The 17,770-nt window shown below is 69.6% G+C and overlaps 2 protein-coding genes across 5 annotated transcripts; one reads left to right on the forward strand and one right to left on the reverse strand.

Moving 5' to 3' along the window:
- The first annotated feature begins 5,144 nt into the window (after nt 1-5,144).
- On the forward strand, nt 5,145-16,838 carry WNK4 (WNK lysine deficient protein kinase 4). Of its 4 annotated transcripts, none has more exons than XM_083809269.1 (20): nt 5,145-5,729; nt 10,152-10,324; nt 10,612-10,832; nt 10,940-11,097; nt 11,534-11,622; nt 11,771-11,990; nt 12,083-12,407; nt 12,551-12,681; nt 12,761-12,828; nt 12,909-13,050; nt 13,126-13,242; nt 13,332-13,487; nt 13,768-13,828; nt 13,967-14,119; nt 14,265-14,836; nt 14,969-15,065; nt 15,173-15,599; nt 15,732-15,934; nt 16,056-16,153; nt 16,233-16,838. In XM_083809269.1, exons 1-20 carry the CDS (start codon nt 5,283-5,285, stop codon nt 16,233-16,235), a joined length of 3,861 nt encoding a protein of 1,286 aa, XP_083665395.1. In that variant the 5' UTR covers nt 5,145-5,282; the 3' UTR covers nt 16,236-16,838. The 4 variants fall into 4 exon arrangements, with proteins under 4 accessions (XP_083665395.1, XP_083665392.1, XP_083665393.1 ...); XM_083809266.1 differs by having other exon boundaries at nt 16,236-16,838; XM_083809267.1 differs by having other exon boundaries at nt 13,771-13,828; nt 16,236-16,838.
- Nucleotides 16,839-17,026: 188 nt separating this feature from the next.
- On the reverse strand, nt 17,027-17,707 carry COA3 (cytochrome c oxidase assembly factor 3). The gene is made up of 2 exons (XM_083809277.1): nt 17,470-17,707; nt 17,027-17,377 (listed from the first exon to the last, which is right to left on the reverse strand). The coding sequence occupies exons 1-2, from the start codon at nt 17,669-17,671 to the stop codon at nt 17,265-17,267; spliced, it is 315 nt and encodes a 104-aa protein (XP_083665403.1). The 5' UTR covers nt 17,672-17,707; the 3' UTR covers nt 17,027-17,264.
- Nucleotides 17,708-17,770: the final 63 nt, after the last annotated feature.

Raw genomic sequence — 17,770 nt, forward strand, 5'->3', positions numbered from 1 at the left:
TTTGACCCGGTAAATCCTTAATCACTGACCAGGGAGCTCCGCTGGGGAAGGATCGAGCTCCGCTTGCTCGCTCTTCGCCTCGGCGCTCACCGCAGGCGGATGCGGGGCGCTGCGCTGTAGCGACCTTTACTCCAACCCCCTGAGGTCGTTTTTAGGATCTCGCAGAGCTCCTCTGGCACGCTCCAGCTGGCGCTGAGCAGCTCGTCCTTCCCTGCCTGCCCCTCGCAGGGCTCCTCGGCTCCGGTCCAGCTGCCATGCTGTTGGCACCCGTTGTTGGCGGTGGTAATTGGCAGTGCAGACGAGATGCCAGAGCCCAGGCTGGGTTTGTGGGACTGGGGGAATTTTAAAACCTCTTTTTTTGTAGTGAGAGCCCATTGCCATTCATTCTGTGTTGGTCTGTACCCGTCTGCTTGCAGACGCGTCGCTCCTGGAGCTGCGCTGGGAGGCTGGTGGCAAAAGTTCCTCCGAGTCCTGTCCCTCTGTGCTACAGAGCGTAGGAAACCAGCGCTCGCTGGTTGCACCGGGGCCCTCCCCGCGTGTTTGCAGCTCAGAATGCACCCAGGAAAGTCTCTGCGCAGGGGCTGTGCGCTGCCAGCACCTCCCTGGGGCTTGGTTCAGTGCCTGGGGTCTGCCTTTTTGCTTTTCATGCCGCTCCCGCTGACTTTACCTCTCTCTCTCTCATTCCCTGCTCACTGCTGCTGTGCCCCTGCAGGCTTTGTCCCCCCGCAGGATGTTTCTGTGCTGGCCGTTCTGTGCATTTAATTGCATCCGCGTTTGACCCGGGATAATGAGTCTGCAGCAGACAAGCCCGGGCTGTTTGTATTTCTCCCTCTGCCCGTACGCGGTGCTGACCTCTCGCATTGTGTTCCGAGCTGCCTGTGCTGGACGTAACCTCGCCGTCCTTGAGCCGGTCTGCGTTCTTAATTAAATTTGCTCCCTTCTTAGGAAATGGCTGATGTGACGTTAGATAAGCTAAAAACTAAAGCCTTTTGCTTTCCAAGGCCCTCCTGGCAGAGATCCGCGCCTCGTTTTCAGCTTCCTCCTCGCTGGCTCAGCGAGGTGAGGAGGAAGAGTGCGCTTCCCCTCAGCCCGCCCTCCGGGGACGGGCCGCTGCTGGTTTTCCGTGTGGGTTTTCTGGCTGCAGCGGCGGTGAGGTGCACACAAATCCCGCTCCAGGGGCGAGCTGGAGCTCGTGGTGATGTAAGCACCTGCTCGCAGGTAAAAACAAAGCCATTTTTATTGTCCTCCCAAACCGGCCTCCTTATCTTTATGGCGTGGAGTGCCGTAATCACGGAATTGGGACATCAGAGCCCGTCTGCTTCACGCTGCCCGGGGATGCTCGAAACCCCTGGTTTGGGAGCCCCGGGGTGCTGGCTAGATAGGAAGGAGATTAACCTGCAAGGAGGCAGGGAGCGGGGTAGCCTCCAACCACGACTTCCCCGTACCTAAAGCAGCTCCTCCCCGTGCTCCCCGTGCGCGCTCCCGGAACGAGGCAAAGGGCAGGGGAGGTTTGTGTTCATTTCCCTGCGGGGCTGAATCGGCTCGGGCAGCTTCCCCTCGGCCTCTCCTGTCGTAGCTGCGAGCTGCCTGGGCAGGGCGTCGGGGTCCGCACCGGCGCAGGGGGACCTGAGCCCTTCTCACGGGGCTTTGGCATCGATGGTTCGAAAATAAAACAAAACCTACCCACGCTCCTGGGGGCACCATCCCGGGGTTAGTCCTGCTCTGATCGATGTAGGGCTGCGGTTAGGGAAGCTGGTTGGGAGAGGGAGCGGGCACGAGGCAGAGCCCTGCTCCCTCCGTGCTTTTTGGCAGAAAGGAATCAAACAATTCCACGTAACCGAGAATAAAACGACTGGAAAGCGCGCGATCCACCAGGGCAGGGCAGAGGGAGCCGAAGCAGGGGGCACGGCCCTGGGACGAGGCATGGGGGCCGCGTGCCAAGAGGGGAGCAGCCGAGCGCCCTGAGCTTGGCCACCTACGCTGCCAAAAGCCTCGTGGGGCAGATTTGGCATCCTGGGGCTGGGACGAGGCAGGGACCCCGCTGGATGGGGCTGGGTCGTGGGATGCGGCGGTTCCCCAGCTCCGGCTCTGAGGTCACCGCCGCCGCCTGGCCGCGCCGATTAGGGCTCGTGGGCCGGGGCGAGGTGGAGCGCAGGGGGCTGGGGCCGAGATAAGGCGCTATCGGGCCCCGCACACTCGGCTTCTGCTGGTCATGGGAAGGGAGAGAGCTCGGAGGGGTTTTTCTTGAGCTGGTTGAGGATCGAGAGTTGCTTCAGTCTGATAAATTTATGAGTCGGGATCATTTGTCCGCGGGTTGCTTCTGTCGTTCTGGGCTAAGGAAATCCTCAGCAGAGTTATCTGCCGGGGCTAAGGTCACGGCTGAGGTTGGAGTGGCACCTCCTCCTCCCCAAATTTCCAGGCTTTAGGGCATGGGGGCACGCTGGAAGGGGAGTCTGAGGCTCCCAGCAGATGTGGGGTGCTGAAGCCAAGCAGGACACGTCCCCTTTGTCACCGGGGAGCCTTCCTCCTCCTCCCCAGCCCTCCCGCGCTGGGGATGCTCAGCTCCCGCAGCCTCCCCTGGGCAGAGGAGCTCTGCGGATACTCCGGCTCCGCAGTCCTTGGGCCTGTCCCAGCTGATGATTTCTGGCAGGGCTCGCTGGAGTCAGTCTTTGATTAGCGACCTAATCCCGAGGAGGGCGATCGCAGTCTCCTGCTCTCTTCCCAGCAGCCAAAAAAATAGGCGAAGCAGCCTGGCTCTGGCGGTTCCTCAAAGCGAAGGGCTGGCACCGGGAGCCCCGGAGGAATGTCACCCTGATAACGTGCCGGGGAGCCCCGTGTGTTTTCCGAGCAATGGCAACGGGTGGCTCGTTGTGGGCCGGAGCTTTCTGATTTCAGCCCAAGCCCGGCTCCAGCTTGGTGATTTGGGGGTGGGTCGGGAGGGGACCTGCATCCCTCCGCTGGGTCACGTTGCTCCTGCCACGTCTGCGGCACCCCTGGGCTGGGGAGAGGAGACTCCTCCAGCCGCTCACCGTGGAGGTGTGGGAGGACGGCGAGCAGGGCGAGCTTCGTGCCCGATTTCCATCCACCTGCGGGGGCCTCAACAGGGCCGCCTGTTCACTGCTCCTCCGGGGACCTTCCGAGGCATCTCCTTCCACGGTGAAAACGTTCGGTGACGGGACGCGAGCCTGCTAGGAACGAACCAGGGAGCCCTGCCTGGCTCCCCGTGTCTGAGCCCTCGCCGAAGAGCACGGGCTCCTCACCAGCCCCGGACGTGTCCCAGCAGCTTGGCGGGGAGCGGGGCTGGAGGTGCCTGCAGGGCTACGCCCCTCGCCGCCAACGGGGCCGGGGCCGAGCGGGCGCATCTTCGCGCTGATCCTGGGCAGGGTGCAGCTGAGCGCAGCGCATTGTTTGGCACCGCTGAGTCAGTCCCTGCCAGGTTTGACAAGGCAGAAGCCTCCCACACCAGGGACAGCGCAGCACCGCACCTAGCAGCAGCCCATCGCTCCTGGCTTTGGGCTCTGGCAGACGTCGCTGCCTGCTGCTGCGGGCCAGGAGGCTGCAGCCACTGCTGCCTCTGCTGCTGCTTCTGCCGCTGCTGCTGCCTCTGCCTCTGCTGCAGGCACCAGGCAGACCCCGGGCTGCGCACCCCGAGCAGCCTCCGGTGTCTTTTCCCCCAGGAACATGCCCTGAGCACGCTGTCGGGAGCGCAGGGTAGGTCAGGACGCGGTTCCTGCTCTCATCTCGCCAGCCCGTGCTGCACAAGAGCAGTTTGCAGCAAGTGGAGACACCCGGCCCCGTTCCCTTCCTGGGGAAGCTTTCCCCAGCCCCCTTTTTGGGAGAATGGGGGGGCTGAACGAGCGGGGTCATGTGGAGGTAGCAGAGGTCTGCCTGCGCGCAGGAGATTAGCCGCTGGACGCTCAGCCTGCCCAGGGCTTCACGGAAACAACATTTCATTAAATGCAGCTCCCTCCTCCCGCCCGGACGGGGGGGGATTTGTGGGGCTGCAGCCGTGTGCCGCAGGTTGGCATTGTAAATCTGCGCAGAGGACGCGGCCGTGCTAACGCTTCAATCCTCCCCTTAATGTTTCCTGTATCGTCAAGCAGAAACAATCCGACCTTAGGGAAAAGAAATTAACGCCAGCCTCGATCGCGTTGTGTTTTGTGTAAACAGCTTCACCGGGCAGAACAACCTCATCGCTTAAGCTGTAGAGACAACAAGCTCTTGTCCGGGCTCCCCGGCTAGCGCGTGGCTGAAAGACACGTTCCTATCTCGGTATTTGCATGACCCTAATTTCAGGATTTCACCCAGCAGTAAACCCCGGGAGGAGCGGGGCAGGAGCTGATAGCGTGGGCCCGTGCCCAGCGCTGCCGGGGGGCGCAGCCCAGCCCCGGCGTGGGGCAGGGGGAGGTGGGCACCGACCCCGGGGAGCTCCTGGGGCTGGCTGCTGGTGCCCGGTGCCCGTCCCGGGGCTCAGCCTGGTGCCAGTGCCCGTGCCCGGTGCCTGTCCTGGTGCATGTCCCATGCCTATCCTGGTGCCGGTGCCCATAGTGGTGCTTGACCCGGTGCCTTTCCTGGTACCAGTGCCTGTCCCGGTGCTCTCTCCAGTGCCTTTCCTGGTACCAGTGCCCATCCCAGTGCCGTGCCCATCCCAGTGCTTGCTCCGGTGCTCGCCCCAGTGCCTTTCCCAGTACCGGTGTCCATCCTGGTGCTTGCCTTGGTGCCCTTCCTGGTACTGGTGCCCATCCCAGTGCTCTCCCCAGTGCCTTTCCTGGTACCGGTGCCCATCCCGGTGCCGTCCCCATCCCGGTGCCGTTCCCGTCCCGGTGCTCTCCCCCGTGCTCTCCCCAGTGCCCATCCCGGTGCCGGTGCCCACCCCGGTGCCCATCCCGGTGCTCTCCCCCGTGCTCTCCCCAGTGCCCATCCCGGTGCCCACCCCGGTGCCCATCCCGGTGCCCATCCCGGTGCTCTCCCCCGTGCTCTCCCCGGTGCCGGTGCCCATCCCGGTGCTTGTCCGGCTGCCCGGTGCCGGTGCCCACCCCGGTGCCCGGTGCCGCTGCCACCGGCGCAGCGCACACGAGGGGGGCGGTGGCCGCGCGGAGGCGGGGCCGGGCCGGGGCGGGGCCGGTGCCACCGGGCGGGGCCGCTCCGGGGCCGGGGCCGGTGCCGGGGCCCGGGCCGGGGCTCGGGGACCGCTCCTGGCTGCGGGGCGGCGGCACCGGGCGCGGAGCTGCGGGAGCGGCCGGGCCGAACCGAACCGAACCGAACCGAGCCGGGCCGGGCCGATGCCGGCGGCCGAACCCGAGCCCTCCGCCACCGGAGCCATGTCCCAGCCCGAGGCGGAGCGGGCGGGCGGCGGCGGCGGCGGCGGCTCCGGGACGGAACCGGGGCCCCCCGGGCGGGCTCCGCACCGTAACCGCGGCCGGCGGCCGTCGGGGCGCGACCCCCGCCGCGCCTCGTCCCGCTTCAACCGGCGGAGCTCGGTGGAGCTGGAGCTGCTGGGCTACCCCGCACCGGCCGGGGGGTCGCCGCCGCCGCCGCCCCCGGGAGCCGCCGGGCACCGGGAACCGGAGGAGACGGAGAGCGAGGAGGTGGAGACGCGCGCCGTGGCCACGTCCCCCGACGGCCGGTTCCTCAAGTTCGACATCGAGATCGGCCGGGGCTCCTTCAAAACCGTCTACAAGGGGCTGGACACCGAGACCACCGTGGAGGTGGCGTGGTGCGAGCTGCAGGTACGGGGAGGGGGCCGCGCACCTGCGGCACGGCGCGGCGCGGCGTGACACGGCATGACACGGCACGGCATGGCATAGCATGGCATGACACGGCACGGCTCGGCACGACACGGCATGGCGCAGACCTGGGTAGGGGGCTCAGCCGGGAGCCGCTCAGCCGGGACCTCCCGTGCCCCCCCCCCCGAAGCCCACCCCGGCACCCGTCGCCCGCCGGGCTGCAGCAGCAGGGCTGGGTGCTGGCCTCCCCCCGTGCCCGCCTCGGTGCTGTGCAGGGCTCAGGCTCCGTGCTTACCGGCCCTCCTGCTGCTCGCACGCTGTTTTCCCTTCACCTCGTCCCTCCCCATGCTACAAAGCACTCGTGGGGTGTCAGCACCACCGCTGCCAGCTCCTGCTCCGGGGGATGACGCGCGGATCCGGGCTGTGCTGCAGGGGCTGAGCACCCCGCTGCAATTTGGGTGCCTGCTGGCTCGCAGCTCGCCCTTTGGAAGGGCAGACGGGGCAGGGGAGCCCTCTCCCGCGCTGCCCTCCGCGCACGTGCCCGTGCTGGAGCTGGCCCAGAGGCTCGCTGCGATAGCCCTCGGCGTGCTTAGGGACACGTGCTGCGGTGAGGCTCAGGGTACGGCGCGTCCTTGCTGCGCGCCGGCCGCTTGCCCTTGGCTGAAGCGGTGCCCGCGGGCACCTGCGGTGGTTCCTGCGGCGCTGCCGGGGGCCCTCTGTTAGCAGCACCTGCACCCGTGGCTGTCCCATAGCGGTTTCCTCACCTCCTCTCCCTCCGCTCCCTTCGCCGTCCCGCTCGCCTGCAGCGGGATGCGGACGCTGGGAAGCCGAGGGCAGGGCTCCCGCATCGCCTTCTCCCCTCCTCACTTTTGAAGGGCGAGATCCTGGCCACCGAGGGGAGGCTGCAGGGGGAGAGCCCGGCTGCGGGGCTCCTGCTCCTTCCTTGGAGCCCCTGGGGATCGGCTTTGGCGAAGTCCAAAGTCTCCGACAGACTCCCAGCCACCCTGGGCTGCCCGCTGTAGCTGGAAGGTCCAAGTCCTTGTTTGCACAGAAAAACATGTCCTGCGAGTTTGTTGTCTTGCTCCTAAAGCCTCGGTGCCGCCGCATGGGCTGCGCCTCTCGGGTGGCTGCGGCCCAGCAACGCGAGAAGAGATCCTCAGATAACGGTGAATGAGTTTTGGAGGGCCTCAAACCGTGGCCTGCTGGCGAGGAAGGTGAGGTCTTGGGCTCCAGCCGGGCTTTGCGGGGTTGCACAACCGCTTCAGCGGAGAGCACGCCGCGGTCCCACCCTCGCTTCGCCCAATTCTCCCTCCGGATGCTCCCTCCTGAGCTCCCCTGCGTGCCTCCCGTCCCTCCGCGCGGCGCTGGGACCACCAGCTGGCACGGAGCTTTCTCTGGGTGATTCAGCCGAGCCCGGCGCATCCCGCCCGGCTGCCTCTGTGTCCCCCGTGTGCCCCGACCCCGCTGCGCTCGCAGCCATCCTGCCGGAGCTGACGGCACAGCTTGGCTCCCGTGTGCCCGTTTGGTCCCGTGCTGGGCTGCGTTGCCTTGCACGTCCCGTGTCCCTACTCTGTGGTGTCCACGGGGGCCAGATCCTGGTCCCCAGCACCCATCCGGGGCCCTGATCGTGGTCCCCAGCACCCATCCTGCGGCTGGGATGGGTGCTGCTGGGGCTGCAGCAGGAGCTCTGCTCGGCACCGTGTGCCGGCTGATGGGCGCCCCGTGCAGGTGTCCGTGCCAGGGGGGCTCCTGGGGACAACCCAGGTGGAGCAAAGGCAGCCTAGAAACAGCCTTCCCCCCCCCCCCCCCCCCAACTGTTCTTTATCCAGTGTCTCTTGTCCCCAGATCCACGTCCCGTGAGGGGCTGGGAGCACATAAGCAGACTTTTCAAAGTTGTTTTTTTTTTTTTTTTCAGTGCAAAGAATCAGACACTGTGACACGAATGCAGGATTTGGAACCGCAAATAAAAATGGTTGTGGTTCTGCCCTTTTAAAAATAGCTTTGTCCCACGTCTTTCACAGTTCTCCTTTTATTGCCTTTAAAATATAAATGAATACCTAACCTCAACCCTGACCTGCAGTTCCGGTCCCGAGAGCCTTGTCCGGCTGTCGTGATGCCTCCCAACCCCAAATCCCCCCCTCTCGGTGCCTTCCTGGCCCCGCCACGGTGCCAGGTGATCCGGGGGCACCGCTTTTGCCTGTCCCCTGCCTTCCTGTGGGACCCCCCCTGGGGACCTCCCCGTCCCCGCTGCCCCCCGGCCCTGAACGGAGCCGTCTGTGTCTGCCTCCCGCGGGCGTCCCGCAGCCCCGCCGTGACCTGTTTGTGCTTTCCAGCTTTAGGTTTGGGGCTATTTCTGTTGATAGGTGCTGAGGGTTGGGGGGAAGGAGGGAGCAGGGAGGAAACCAGAGGCCCGGAGTGGGATCGAGCCGTAAATACGCTGCCCGCCAGTGGTTTTCCTGAGGGGACCCCTCAGTGTCCACCCCCCCCAGCCCCGTGGAGCGGGGTGAGCGCATCCCGAAGGGGCAGGTTTGACCCCCAAAGCTCTGCCCTGGCTCCTGCGCTGACGGTGGGCAGGGAAAGGAGAGCGGGGCCTGCTCGGAGAGGGAACCCAAGGGTTTGGGAACGGAGCGGCGGCGTGCTCGTGCGTGGGCAAGGAGAGGGGGGGGAGGCCCTCGGGGCCCCCTCACGGCTGGGGGTGCCGGGGCCGTGTCCGGAGGGGAGGCCTCTGGGCGCTGTCCCAGCGCCAGCTTCTCTGGGAACGTCCCCTCGGTGCCTGGGCGCCCCCTTTCTGGGCGCGAATCGCGGCTTTGCGCCACGGGGCCTGTCCCCGGCTGCTGCTGCCGGGACCCAAGAGGGGGACGCTCTGGGGACCCCGTGCCTGGGCAGCGTGGGGCGGGGGCGTTGGGGCCGCAGGCTTTGCTCCAGCGCCGGCGTTTCCTCGCGCTCGGCGAGCCTCCTGCTCCATCCCTCCCCTCCGGCGCTGGCCCCAGCTCCTGCACTTGGCCCTGCCGGGCTCCCCGGCAGCCAGCTCCTGGCTCAGCGGGATGGGGCTGGAGCAATTCCGCCCCCCCCGGCACCCTCCTCTTCCTCCGCGGGAGGTGGCTGGCAGGAAAGGACGCCGCGTCCCGGGCACGGTGGCTCTGCTGGCAGCCCTGGCCGTGCGTCGCGTGCCGCCCCCGCGGCGGGGCAGAGCCCTCGGGATGCTCGGCTCCCGCTTTGGGTTTGCAGCAGGAGCAGTGCCGGGGCCGAACCCAGCAGCTCCGAGGGGTTGGGGAAGGAGCTTGGCTCCCCTCAGCCTTGCTCCAGGCCCCCCGGGGGGCCACATTCTGTGCCACCCATGGCTGAGGCTGGGAGAGATGCTGTGGCTGCCCTCCAGCCCCATCGGTACCCTGAGCCCGTCGCCCCGTGGCCTGGCCCCGAGCCCCCGAGCTCCTCGCAGCTCCCGGGGGACAGCCGAGGGCCGGAGGGGGCCCGGGCGTGCGGCTGGGCGCCGCGGGGGCTTTGGGCCCTGTTTTCCTCCCTGGCTATGAAAGGTCCCATTCATCCACTGCAGCAGGGCTCAAATTCTCCTCCGGGCTGAGCCGGGTCCCTAAGCGTGCGTTAAAGAAGAGAGGGGATTATGGAGCGGCTCCAGCCCGGCCGCGGGGCCGGCTGTGATGCAACGAAAATATTACGAAAGCTGCCGGGGCTGAGGGACGGCGGCCGCCAGCCAAGGAGCCGGGCACGGGGCTGCAGCGTCCCGGTGCTGTCGGGGGGGGGTCCCCGGGCTCTGCTCCCGGGCTCTGCACCCACCCGGCCCCTTTGGGATCCGGGCTGATTTGGGGTCGTGGCAGTGGGGTGCAGCTCTGCCCCTTCCCCTGGGGGTGCCGCTGGGTGCCTGGGCTCGGGGGCAGGGTCCTGCTCCTCCTGCGCCCCCCCTTCCTGGGGTTTTGGGGTCTGCGCCCTCCCCGCTGCCTGCAGCCTTGGCCCTGCTCGGTGCCTGTGTCAGCGCTCAGCTTCGGTTTCCACTTTAATTAACTGGAGCAGGAGGAACATGGAAAAACCTGGGCTGGAGCCTCCCACGCCTGCCTTCCCCAACAAAGGCCTCATTGAGGCCGGGCCGGCTCCCTGCCACCGAGGTGCTCGGTGCCTCGGCGGGGGGCAGGAGCCATCCATGGGGGGGGGGACGGAGGGTGCTGAGGGGCATCGGGGCTGCCTGGGGCACGTCGGTGGCCGCAGGCTGGGGCTGGCGGTGCTCGTTTTGGTGGTGGGATTTCAGCCATCCCCGCCCAAAACCACGCACGGGAGGGTGGCTCCATCCCGAGCGGCTCCGTGGAGGAGCCACGAGCGTGGCTGGGATGTGGGGATCGGGGTGAGCCGAGCCCGGGGGCCGGCCCCAAACCCCGTGTCCGTCCCCCCCCCTCACTCCGCCCTGGCTCCCGGCAGACGCGCAAGCTGTCGAAGACGGAGCGGCAGCGGTTCAGCGAGGAGGTGGAGATGCTGAAGGGGCTGCAGCACCCCAACATCGTTCGCTTCTACGACTCCTGGAAGTCGTCCGTCAAGGGCCAGATCTGCATCGTGCTGGTCACGGAGCTCATGACGTCCGGCACCCTCAAGACGTGAGCAGGGAGGGGGGGGCGCCGGGGAGGGGAAGGGGAGGCGAGGGGACGGTTCTCACCCACCGCCCGGGCTCTCGGCGTGGGGACAGGGCGCTACGGGGGTGGGTGGGGGTCCGGGGGGGGGTCACAGGGCAGCGCCGGCCACTCACCCCACCTGGCTCCCCGGGTCTGAGGCGCCCTTTGCAGCCCGGTGTTGGGCACGGGGCGGTGTCGGGGTGAGGAAGGGCCCGGGGCCGGGCTTGGTGCCTTCGGGGTGCTCCGCCGCCAGCCCCCGCGTCCCCTCGCAGCTACCTGAAGCGGTTCAAGGAGATGAAGCTGAAAGTGCTGCAGCGCTGGAGCCGGCAGATCCTCAAGGGGCTGCATTTCCTGCACACCCGCTCGCCCCCCATCATCCACCGCGACCTCAAGTGCGACAACATCTTCATCACCGGCCCCACGGGCTCCGTCAAGATCGGGGACCTGGGGCTGGCCACGCTGAAGCGAGCCTCCTTCGCCAAGAGCGTGATAGGTGGGGGCATGGGGAGCACCCCCGCGGGGGGCTGCGGGGGGCACGCGGGGGGCACCGGGCGCCCCCCCCCCCCCCGAGGCGATGCTGAGCCCCGCCGTGCGCCCCAGGCACCCCCGAATTCATGGCCCCGGAGATGTACGAGGAGAAGTACGACGAGGCGGTGGACGTGTACGCCTTCGGGATGTGCATGCTGGAGATGGCCACCTCGGAGTACCCCTACTCGGAGTGCCAGAACGCCGCCCAGATCTACCGCAAGGTCACCTCGGTGAGCGCGGGGGGTGCCCGGGGTGTGTGTGTGTGGGGGGGAGACGGCGATGGGATGGGAGCAGTCGGACCTCGCCGCTCCCCGCGACGCTAAAAGAAGCTAAAATCAGGCGGGGAGGTGAGAGGGTGCTCGGCCCCGTGAGCCGCGTGGGGCAGGGACACCCGCGTGCCTCACCCCGTGCCACCGGCGCATTAATGGGGTGGAACGGGAGCCGCTCGGCCGCTCCGTCCCCCAGGCACTGTGGCTGCCCTTGGCAGGACTCAGCCGGCTCCTGCCTGCCGGGGTGGGAGCCCAAAGCCCCCCGGGGGCCTGGATCCAGCTGCCGAACGGCGTCTGGCCCCGCAGGGCCATGTCCTGCCTGTTGGGCCCCCTGGAAACCCGTAGGCGGCAGCTCGAGCCCGGGAGGAGGCTGACGGGTGCCGCCTGCCTCCCCCAGGGGCTGAAGCCCAGCAGCTTCTACAAGGTGAAGGTGCCTGAGCTGAAGGAGATCATCGAGGGCTGCATCCGCATGGACAAGGACGAGAGGTGGGAGAGGACCCGGTGCCGCAGAGCCCTGCCCTGGGTGCCTGCACCCACGGGTGCCCCCGTGCACAGCCCCTCTCGCCCTGCCCCTCGCTGCCGCCCGGAGCGAGCGGCTGCCCCGCGTCCCCGCGCTGAGCACCCTTTCCCCCAGGTACACCATCCAGGACCTGCTGGAGCACTCCTTCTTCCAGGAGGACACGGGCGTGCACGTGGAGCTGGCCGAGGAGGACGACGGCGTCAAGTCCGGCCTCAAGCTCTGGCTGCGCATGGACGACACCAAGAAGCTGCACGGCAAGTACAAGGACAACAACGCCATCGAGTTCCTCTTCGAGCTCTACAAGGACGTGGCCGAGGAGGTGGCCCAGGAGATGGTGGGTGCTGCTGTGGGGCATGGGGCGGGGGGGGGGGGAACGGGGTGCCGTGGGGCTCCCCGAGGAGCGCTACGGGCTCTGCTCCCGCGCAGGTGATTTTGGGCTTCGTCTGCGAGGCCGACTACAAGCTGGTGGCCAAGGCCGTGCGGGACCGCGTGGTCGCCATCAAGCGCAAGCGGGAGAAGCTGAAGCGCGCGCGGGACGCGGTGCCGCCGGCCGAGCTGGGCCAGGCGCCCGGCGTCCTGCAGCTGCTGGAGGATTTCAAGTCCCCGCTGCCGCCGGGTGTCCCCACGCCTGCCCCGGCCACTCCCGGCTCCGGGGACTCCGTTTTCGGCAGCGCCTTCCCACCGGAGCCCGAGGAGCCCGAGGCCGACCAGCACTTCGTGTACCGGCACACCAGCTACTCCTCGGCCACCTGTACGTAGGCACGGGGAGGCGAGCGGGGCTGCCCCCTCCACCCACGCTTGTGCATCCCACCCCAGATATATTTCCCGGGGGGGGGGGGGGGATTAAGAGCCCAAGGGGCTCCGAAGGGTGCTCGCTCACGTGCTTGCCCCCAGCCGACTGCGAAACGGACGGCTACCTGAGCTCCTCCGGCTTCCTCGACTCCCCGGACCTCTCCCATCGCAGCGCCTCGGCGGGGACCCCCACCAGCCCGCCGCCCGCCCGCCCCGTGCGCTGCTTCCCCACGGTGAGCCTTCCCCCCCAGGGGGTTTGAGGGGATCGCGGCGGCGGCAGCAGCCCCGGCTCACGGCCTCTTGTCCCCGCAGAGCATCGCGGTGCAGCTGCCCACCGAGCGCCTGCCGCCCGCCAGCGGCTTCTCGTCCCCCGTGGACAGGTGAGCCCCGAGCTCCGGGGCTGGGGGAGAGGGGGCTGCCCACGGGGACGGTGGCGGTGATGCCTCGGGGCTTCCCGCAGCTACGCCTCGGACGTGGCTTCGGGTATGAGCGACGGCTACGAGGGGCTGTCGGCTGGCGAGCGGAGCAGCAAGCTGCCGGCCAAGCGGGCAGCGGGGAAGCTGCTGCGGCGCCGAGCCCGGTCCAGGCTGCGCATCACCAACGTGAGTGCCGCGGGGGTTGCCGGGGTGGATGCGTCCCCACCGCCGGGGGTGCTGAGCTCGCCCTGCCGCCCGCAGATCTCTGACAAGAACGACCGGGTGGTGGAGTGCCAGCTGCAGACCTACAACAACAAGATGGTGACGTTCAAGTTCGACCTGGACGGGGACAACCCCGAGGAGATCGCCGCCGTCATGGTGAGGATGGGGCTGGGGAGAGGTGGGGGGGACGGGACGGGACGGCGGCTGCGGTGGGCGCCGAGCACCCCCCTCGCTGCCCCTTCCAGGTCCACAACGAGTTCATCCTCAAGTCGGAGCAGGACGGCTTCATCCACCGCATCCGGGACATCATCCACCGCGTGGAGACCCTGCTGCGCAAGGACGGGCGCGGCGCCGCCGAGCTGCCCCAAAGCCCCGAGGCAGAGGGTGGCAGCAGCCGGCCCGTGAGTACCCAGCCCCGGGACCCCCTGCTGGGGACCCTGGGGACACCGAGCACAGCTCGGGGGGGGGCTGCCCAGTGCTGGGGACACCCGCTGTGGGCACTGAACCCCTCCAGCTCTAGGCAGGATGCGCCCCGGTGCCCGCACCCCGGGGTTGTGGGGGCCACCGTGCCCGGCAGAGCCTCCGGTTGCTGCCCCCTGCTCGCGGTGGGGACAGGATGGGGACCAGCCGGGGTCTGGCTCAGCCCGTCCCGTCCCGGGGGCTCAGCCTCTCCTTCCTCAGCAGGCAGAGCTGCAGCTGCAGGAGCTCTCGCGCTCCATCTCCTCCTCCTCCTCGCTCAGCGGTACGTCCCCCGCCCGCGGCGCGCCCGTCCCGCACCCCCGGCCGAGCCGAGAGAGGGTCCCGGGGGTGAGGGGGGGTGGGGAGGGACGCATCCTGCCGGGGCTGAGCCCCACGGGTGTCTCTCCCCCTTGTGCCGCAGACCTGGGCTGCACCAGCCCCAGCCTCTCGCTGCAGTCCCCCATGCTGCCGGCGCTGAGCAGCTCCCTGTCGGAGAACGACCTCTCCAGCCCCGCGGAGCCGCCGGCAGCCCAGGCCCGCGGGCAGCAGCCGGTGCTGCCGGGCTCCCCTGCAGGTACTCGCAGGGGTCCGTCCGTCCGTCCGTCCATCCCGGCCATATCCTGCCCAGCCGCAGCACCTTTCCCAGCCTCTCACCTCGGGGCCGGGGGCTGCTCCCTCCCCCTGACGCCCCTCGCTCTCTCTCTCTCTCCCCCCCGCAGGCTCGGTGCAGACCTGGCCGCTGGTCTCCACGGCTCCATCCTGGCTGACGGCACCGCCGCTCTTCCCCCAAACCCCCCCGAGCACCCCCGGGGTTCCCCCCGTCCCCCCTGCCCTCCCTCCGGCCCTCCCATCCCCGCCGTCCGTCCCCTCGTCCCCCGTCCCCAGCAGCCCCGCGAGCCCCCCCGTGACCAGCGGGCCCTGGTCCCCGACCGCCCCCCCCCAGCTCCTGTCCCTGGCCAACGCCTTCTCCCTGGCGGTGATGAGCGTGGCCCACACGCTGCTGCCTGCCGTCTCCTCCATCGCCACCTCGGGGGGCCACCTCTACCCCCCGCTGCTGCCTCGGCCGCAGAGCCTCGTCCTGGGGCCCCCGCGCTTTGTCTACCCCGACCCCGCCGCCATGGCCAAGCCCCCCCCGGCTCGCGGCGGGGCGCTGGAGGGGCCGGGGGCTGCCGGCCCCGCTGCGGGGGGTGCCGCGCCCTTCTCTCCTCCGGCACCCGTGGGTGCCGAGGCCATGGGGAGCCCCCTGGCGCCGCCGAGCGTGTCCACGCCGGGGAGCCTGGAGGGCGGCGCGGTGAGTGAGGGGCTCCGGGGGTGCTTGTAGGGTTGGGATGCGGAGCCCTCCCGCCCCAGGGGGGTCCCAGGGGTGGGAGCGGCAGCAGGGCGGAGGAAGGGGCCGTGACGGTGTCGGGGGGGGGGTCTGCAGGTGCCGCTCAGCTCCCCCAAGCCCAGCCACCCGCTCATCATCTCCGAGGCGCTGCCGCCCGGCGTGCCCAAGGCGCGGCTGTCGCCCATCAACGAAGGTGAGGCGGGGAAGGGGCCGTGCCCGCGCGGAGCTGGGGGGTGGGCACCGCGCCGTCCCCGCCGTCCCGCTCACCCCCAGCCCTGCTGTTTCCCACCCCCCCCCCAGCAGAAGCCAAGCCCCAGATCCTGGGCCGCTTCCAGGTGACACCGTCCAAAGAGCCAGCGGCCAGCGCCTCGCCGGCACCGGGCAGCAGCGAGGGCGAGCAGCACGACGGCGAGCAGGCGGCCAGCGGCTCCCCCCCGCCCGCCGCCCCCGGCACGGGGAGCAGCACCAGCAGCTCCTCGGAGCCGGAGCCGGAGGTGCTGGACCCCGAGGCCGAGGAGGCACTGCCCGGGGAGGGCACGGTGACGGCGGCGGCGGCGGCTGAGAGTGACCGGGAGGGCCCCGGGGAGGAGGGCGCGGAGGGTGCTCCGCAGGCGGTGCTGAGCCAGGTGTGGCTGAGCTACTCCCGCAGCCTGTCCTACGTGAGCAGCGACGACACCGAGAGCGAGGACGAGGAGATCTGGGAGGAGCTGCAGAGCCTGCGCCAGAAGTGAGCAGCCCCGCGGCGAGGGCTCTGCGCCCACCGGGGTGCTGCGCCCCGGGGAGGTTCCCCTGTCCCGGGGGGGTTTTGGGGTGGGGGTGGGTTTTCCAGGCTCAGCTCCCTCCCTCCCTCTCTCCCAAGGCACCTGGCTGAGGTGCAGCTGCTGCAGAGCACCCAGAAGAAGGAGATTGAGGAGCTGTACCTCCGGATGGGGAAGCAGCCCCCGCTGGGCATCGTCTCCCCCGCCGCCATGCTCTCCAGCCGCCAGCGCCGCCTCTCCAAGGGCAGCTTCAACCCGTCCCGCCGCAACAGCCTGCAGCGCCTCGAGCTGGCGCAGCCCCCGGGTACGGCCCCCGGCTCCCCGCAGGATGCGGCCCCCCGGGGGTTCTGAGCCCCCCCCCCACCCCCCACCCTCCCCGGGGCGCAGCTCGCTGCCCCAGCTCAGGGCCCGTCCGTCCCCCGCAGGAATCATGCGCCGCAACTCGCTGAGCGGCAGCAGCACCGGCTCCCAGGAGCAGCGCGTGAGCAAGGGGGTGACCTTTGCGGATGATTTCGGCCGCATGGTAAGGGGCAGGGGCCTGATCCTGCTGCCCGTACCCCCCCGTGTGCTCCCCCCAGCTCACCGGCGCCTCTCTCCCGCAGTAGCCAGCCGGCTAGGAGGGACTTCGTGAACTACCTCAACCAAGTGCCTGCTGCCCCGCAGGGGGTGGAAGCCCCCCCACGCCTCCTGGGGAGCAGCCAGCGGGGTGCCTGCCTTGGGGGGGGCCAGCCCCAAGCCTTCTGCGCCCTGCCAGGGCCGGGCCGGCGGCACTCCGCTCATCCCCACATGTCCCCGGCCTCTCCCGTCCCACCCCTGTCCCTTCCCCGCTGCCCCCAGCTGCGGGAGGGAGCAGGGCGCTGCCACCCCTCGCAGCCCTGCGCCCCGCCGCGCTTCGTCCCGGCTCCCCGAGCGGAACCGAGCCTCCTCCGTGCCCCTGTCACGCCACATCCTCCGCCCAACTCCACCGTGCCGTCCTCCGGCCTCGTCCCGGGGTCAGAAGCCCCACGGCTTCGCCTCCCGCTGCCCCGCTCGCTGCCGCCGTGGCTCCAAGCGTCGCCGTCCCCTCCTCCGCTGCTCCGAGCCCAAAGCCGGCCGCAGCGTGGGGCCGTGCCTCCTCCAGCCCGAAACACGACGGAGCCGGGGGCTGCGGGCGCGTTTTGTTACCGACCGACGTCCGGGAAGCGTTTTCATAAATACGGCTTGAACACGAGGCGGGTCCGGCTGCGTCTGTGGAGGAGTCGGCCGCCGAGCAGAGCGCAAACCGAGTCGGGCGGTTAAAAATAAAGAGGAAAACGAGCAGATTTTCAGCTTTTTCAGAAAATCACCTCAGCGGCTGGCCGGGGGCGGGCCCCCGAGCTGGATCCCGGCTGATTTAACGGCAGACACCGAGGCAGGCTCCAGTCACGAGGCGTTTATTGCGTTAAGGGCCGGCCGGTGCGGCCCCGGTGCGGCCCCCGCCCGGCCCGGAGCGCGCCCCCAGCCCAGTCCCGGTCCCGGCGGGGGCAGTGCCCTGCCCGCAGGGGAACCCCCGGGGCCCCCGTAGGCCGAGGTGGGCCCACCCGTGTGCTCCGTGCCCGGCCCGGGGCCGCTCCTCCCCCCGCCGCCTCACGCCGTGCTCCGGGGCCGGGCCGCCCTCAGGTGGCCGCGCTCCGCTCCCGCTCCGCGGCCCGGGCCCGCGCCGCCTCCGCCTCCAGCTCCAGCTCGTCCAGGAAGCGCTCCTGCGACACCGAGTAGAAGGTGTAGCCGTCTGCGGAGGGGGGAGGCGTTAAGGAGCACACCGGGAGCGCACCGGGAGCCCCCCCAGGCCCTCCCCCGGTCCCCTCCCGGCCCGCAGGATACAGATCCCCGCCGTCACGGCGCCGATGCCCAGCGCCAGCAGCACGTTGCGGCCTCGGAGCCGCCTCTGCAGGGCTCGCTGGCGCTGGGCGAGCTCCACCTGCGCCATGAAGCGGCGCTGCTCCGGGCTCAGCCCCGGCTCCCGCGCCGGGTCGATGCGCTGCGCCACCGCCGCCTCCCCGCCCGCTTCCCCGGGCGCCGCCATCTTGCCCCGCCGCCACTTCCTCCACAGCCGCCGCCGCCGCCGCCGCGGGGGGGCCGGGAGCCAATCGGAAGGGAGGGGAGGGACCAGGCCGGCGGCTCT

Source organism: Anser anser (genome assembly GCF_964211835.1).
Source record: "Anser anser genome assembly, chromosome: 23".
NCBI lineage: Eukaryota > Metazoa > Chordata > Aves > Anseriformes > Anatidae > Anser > Anser anser.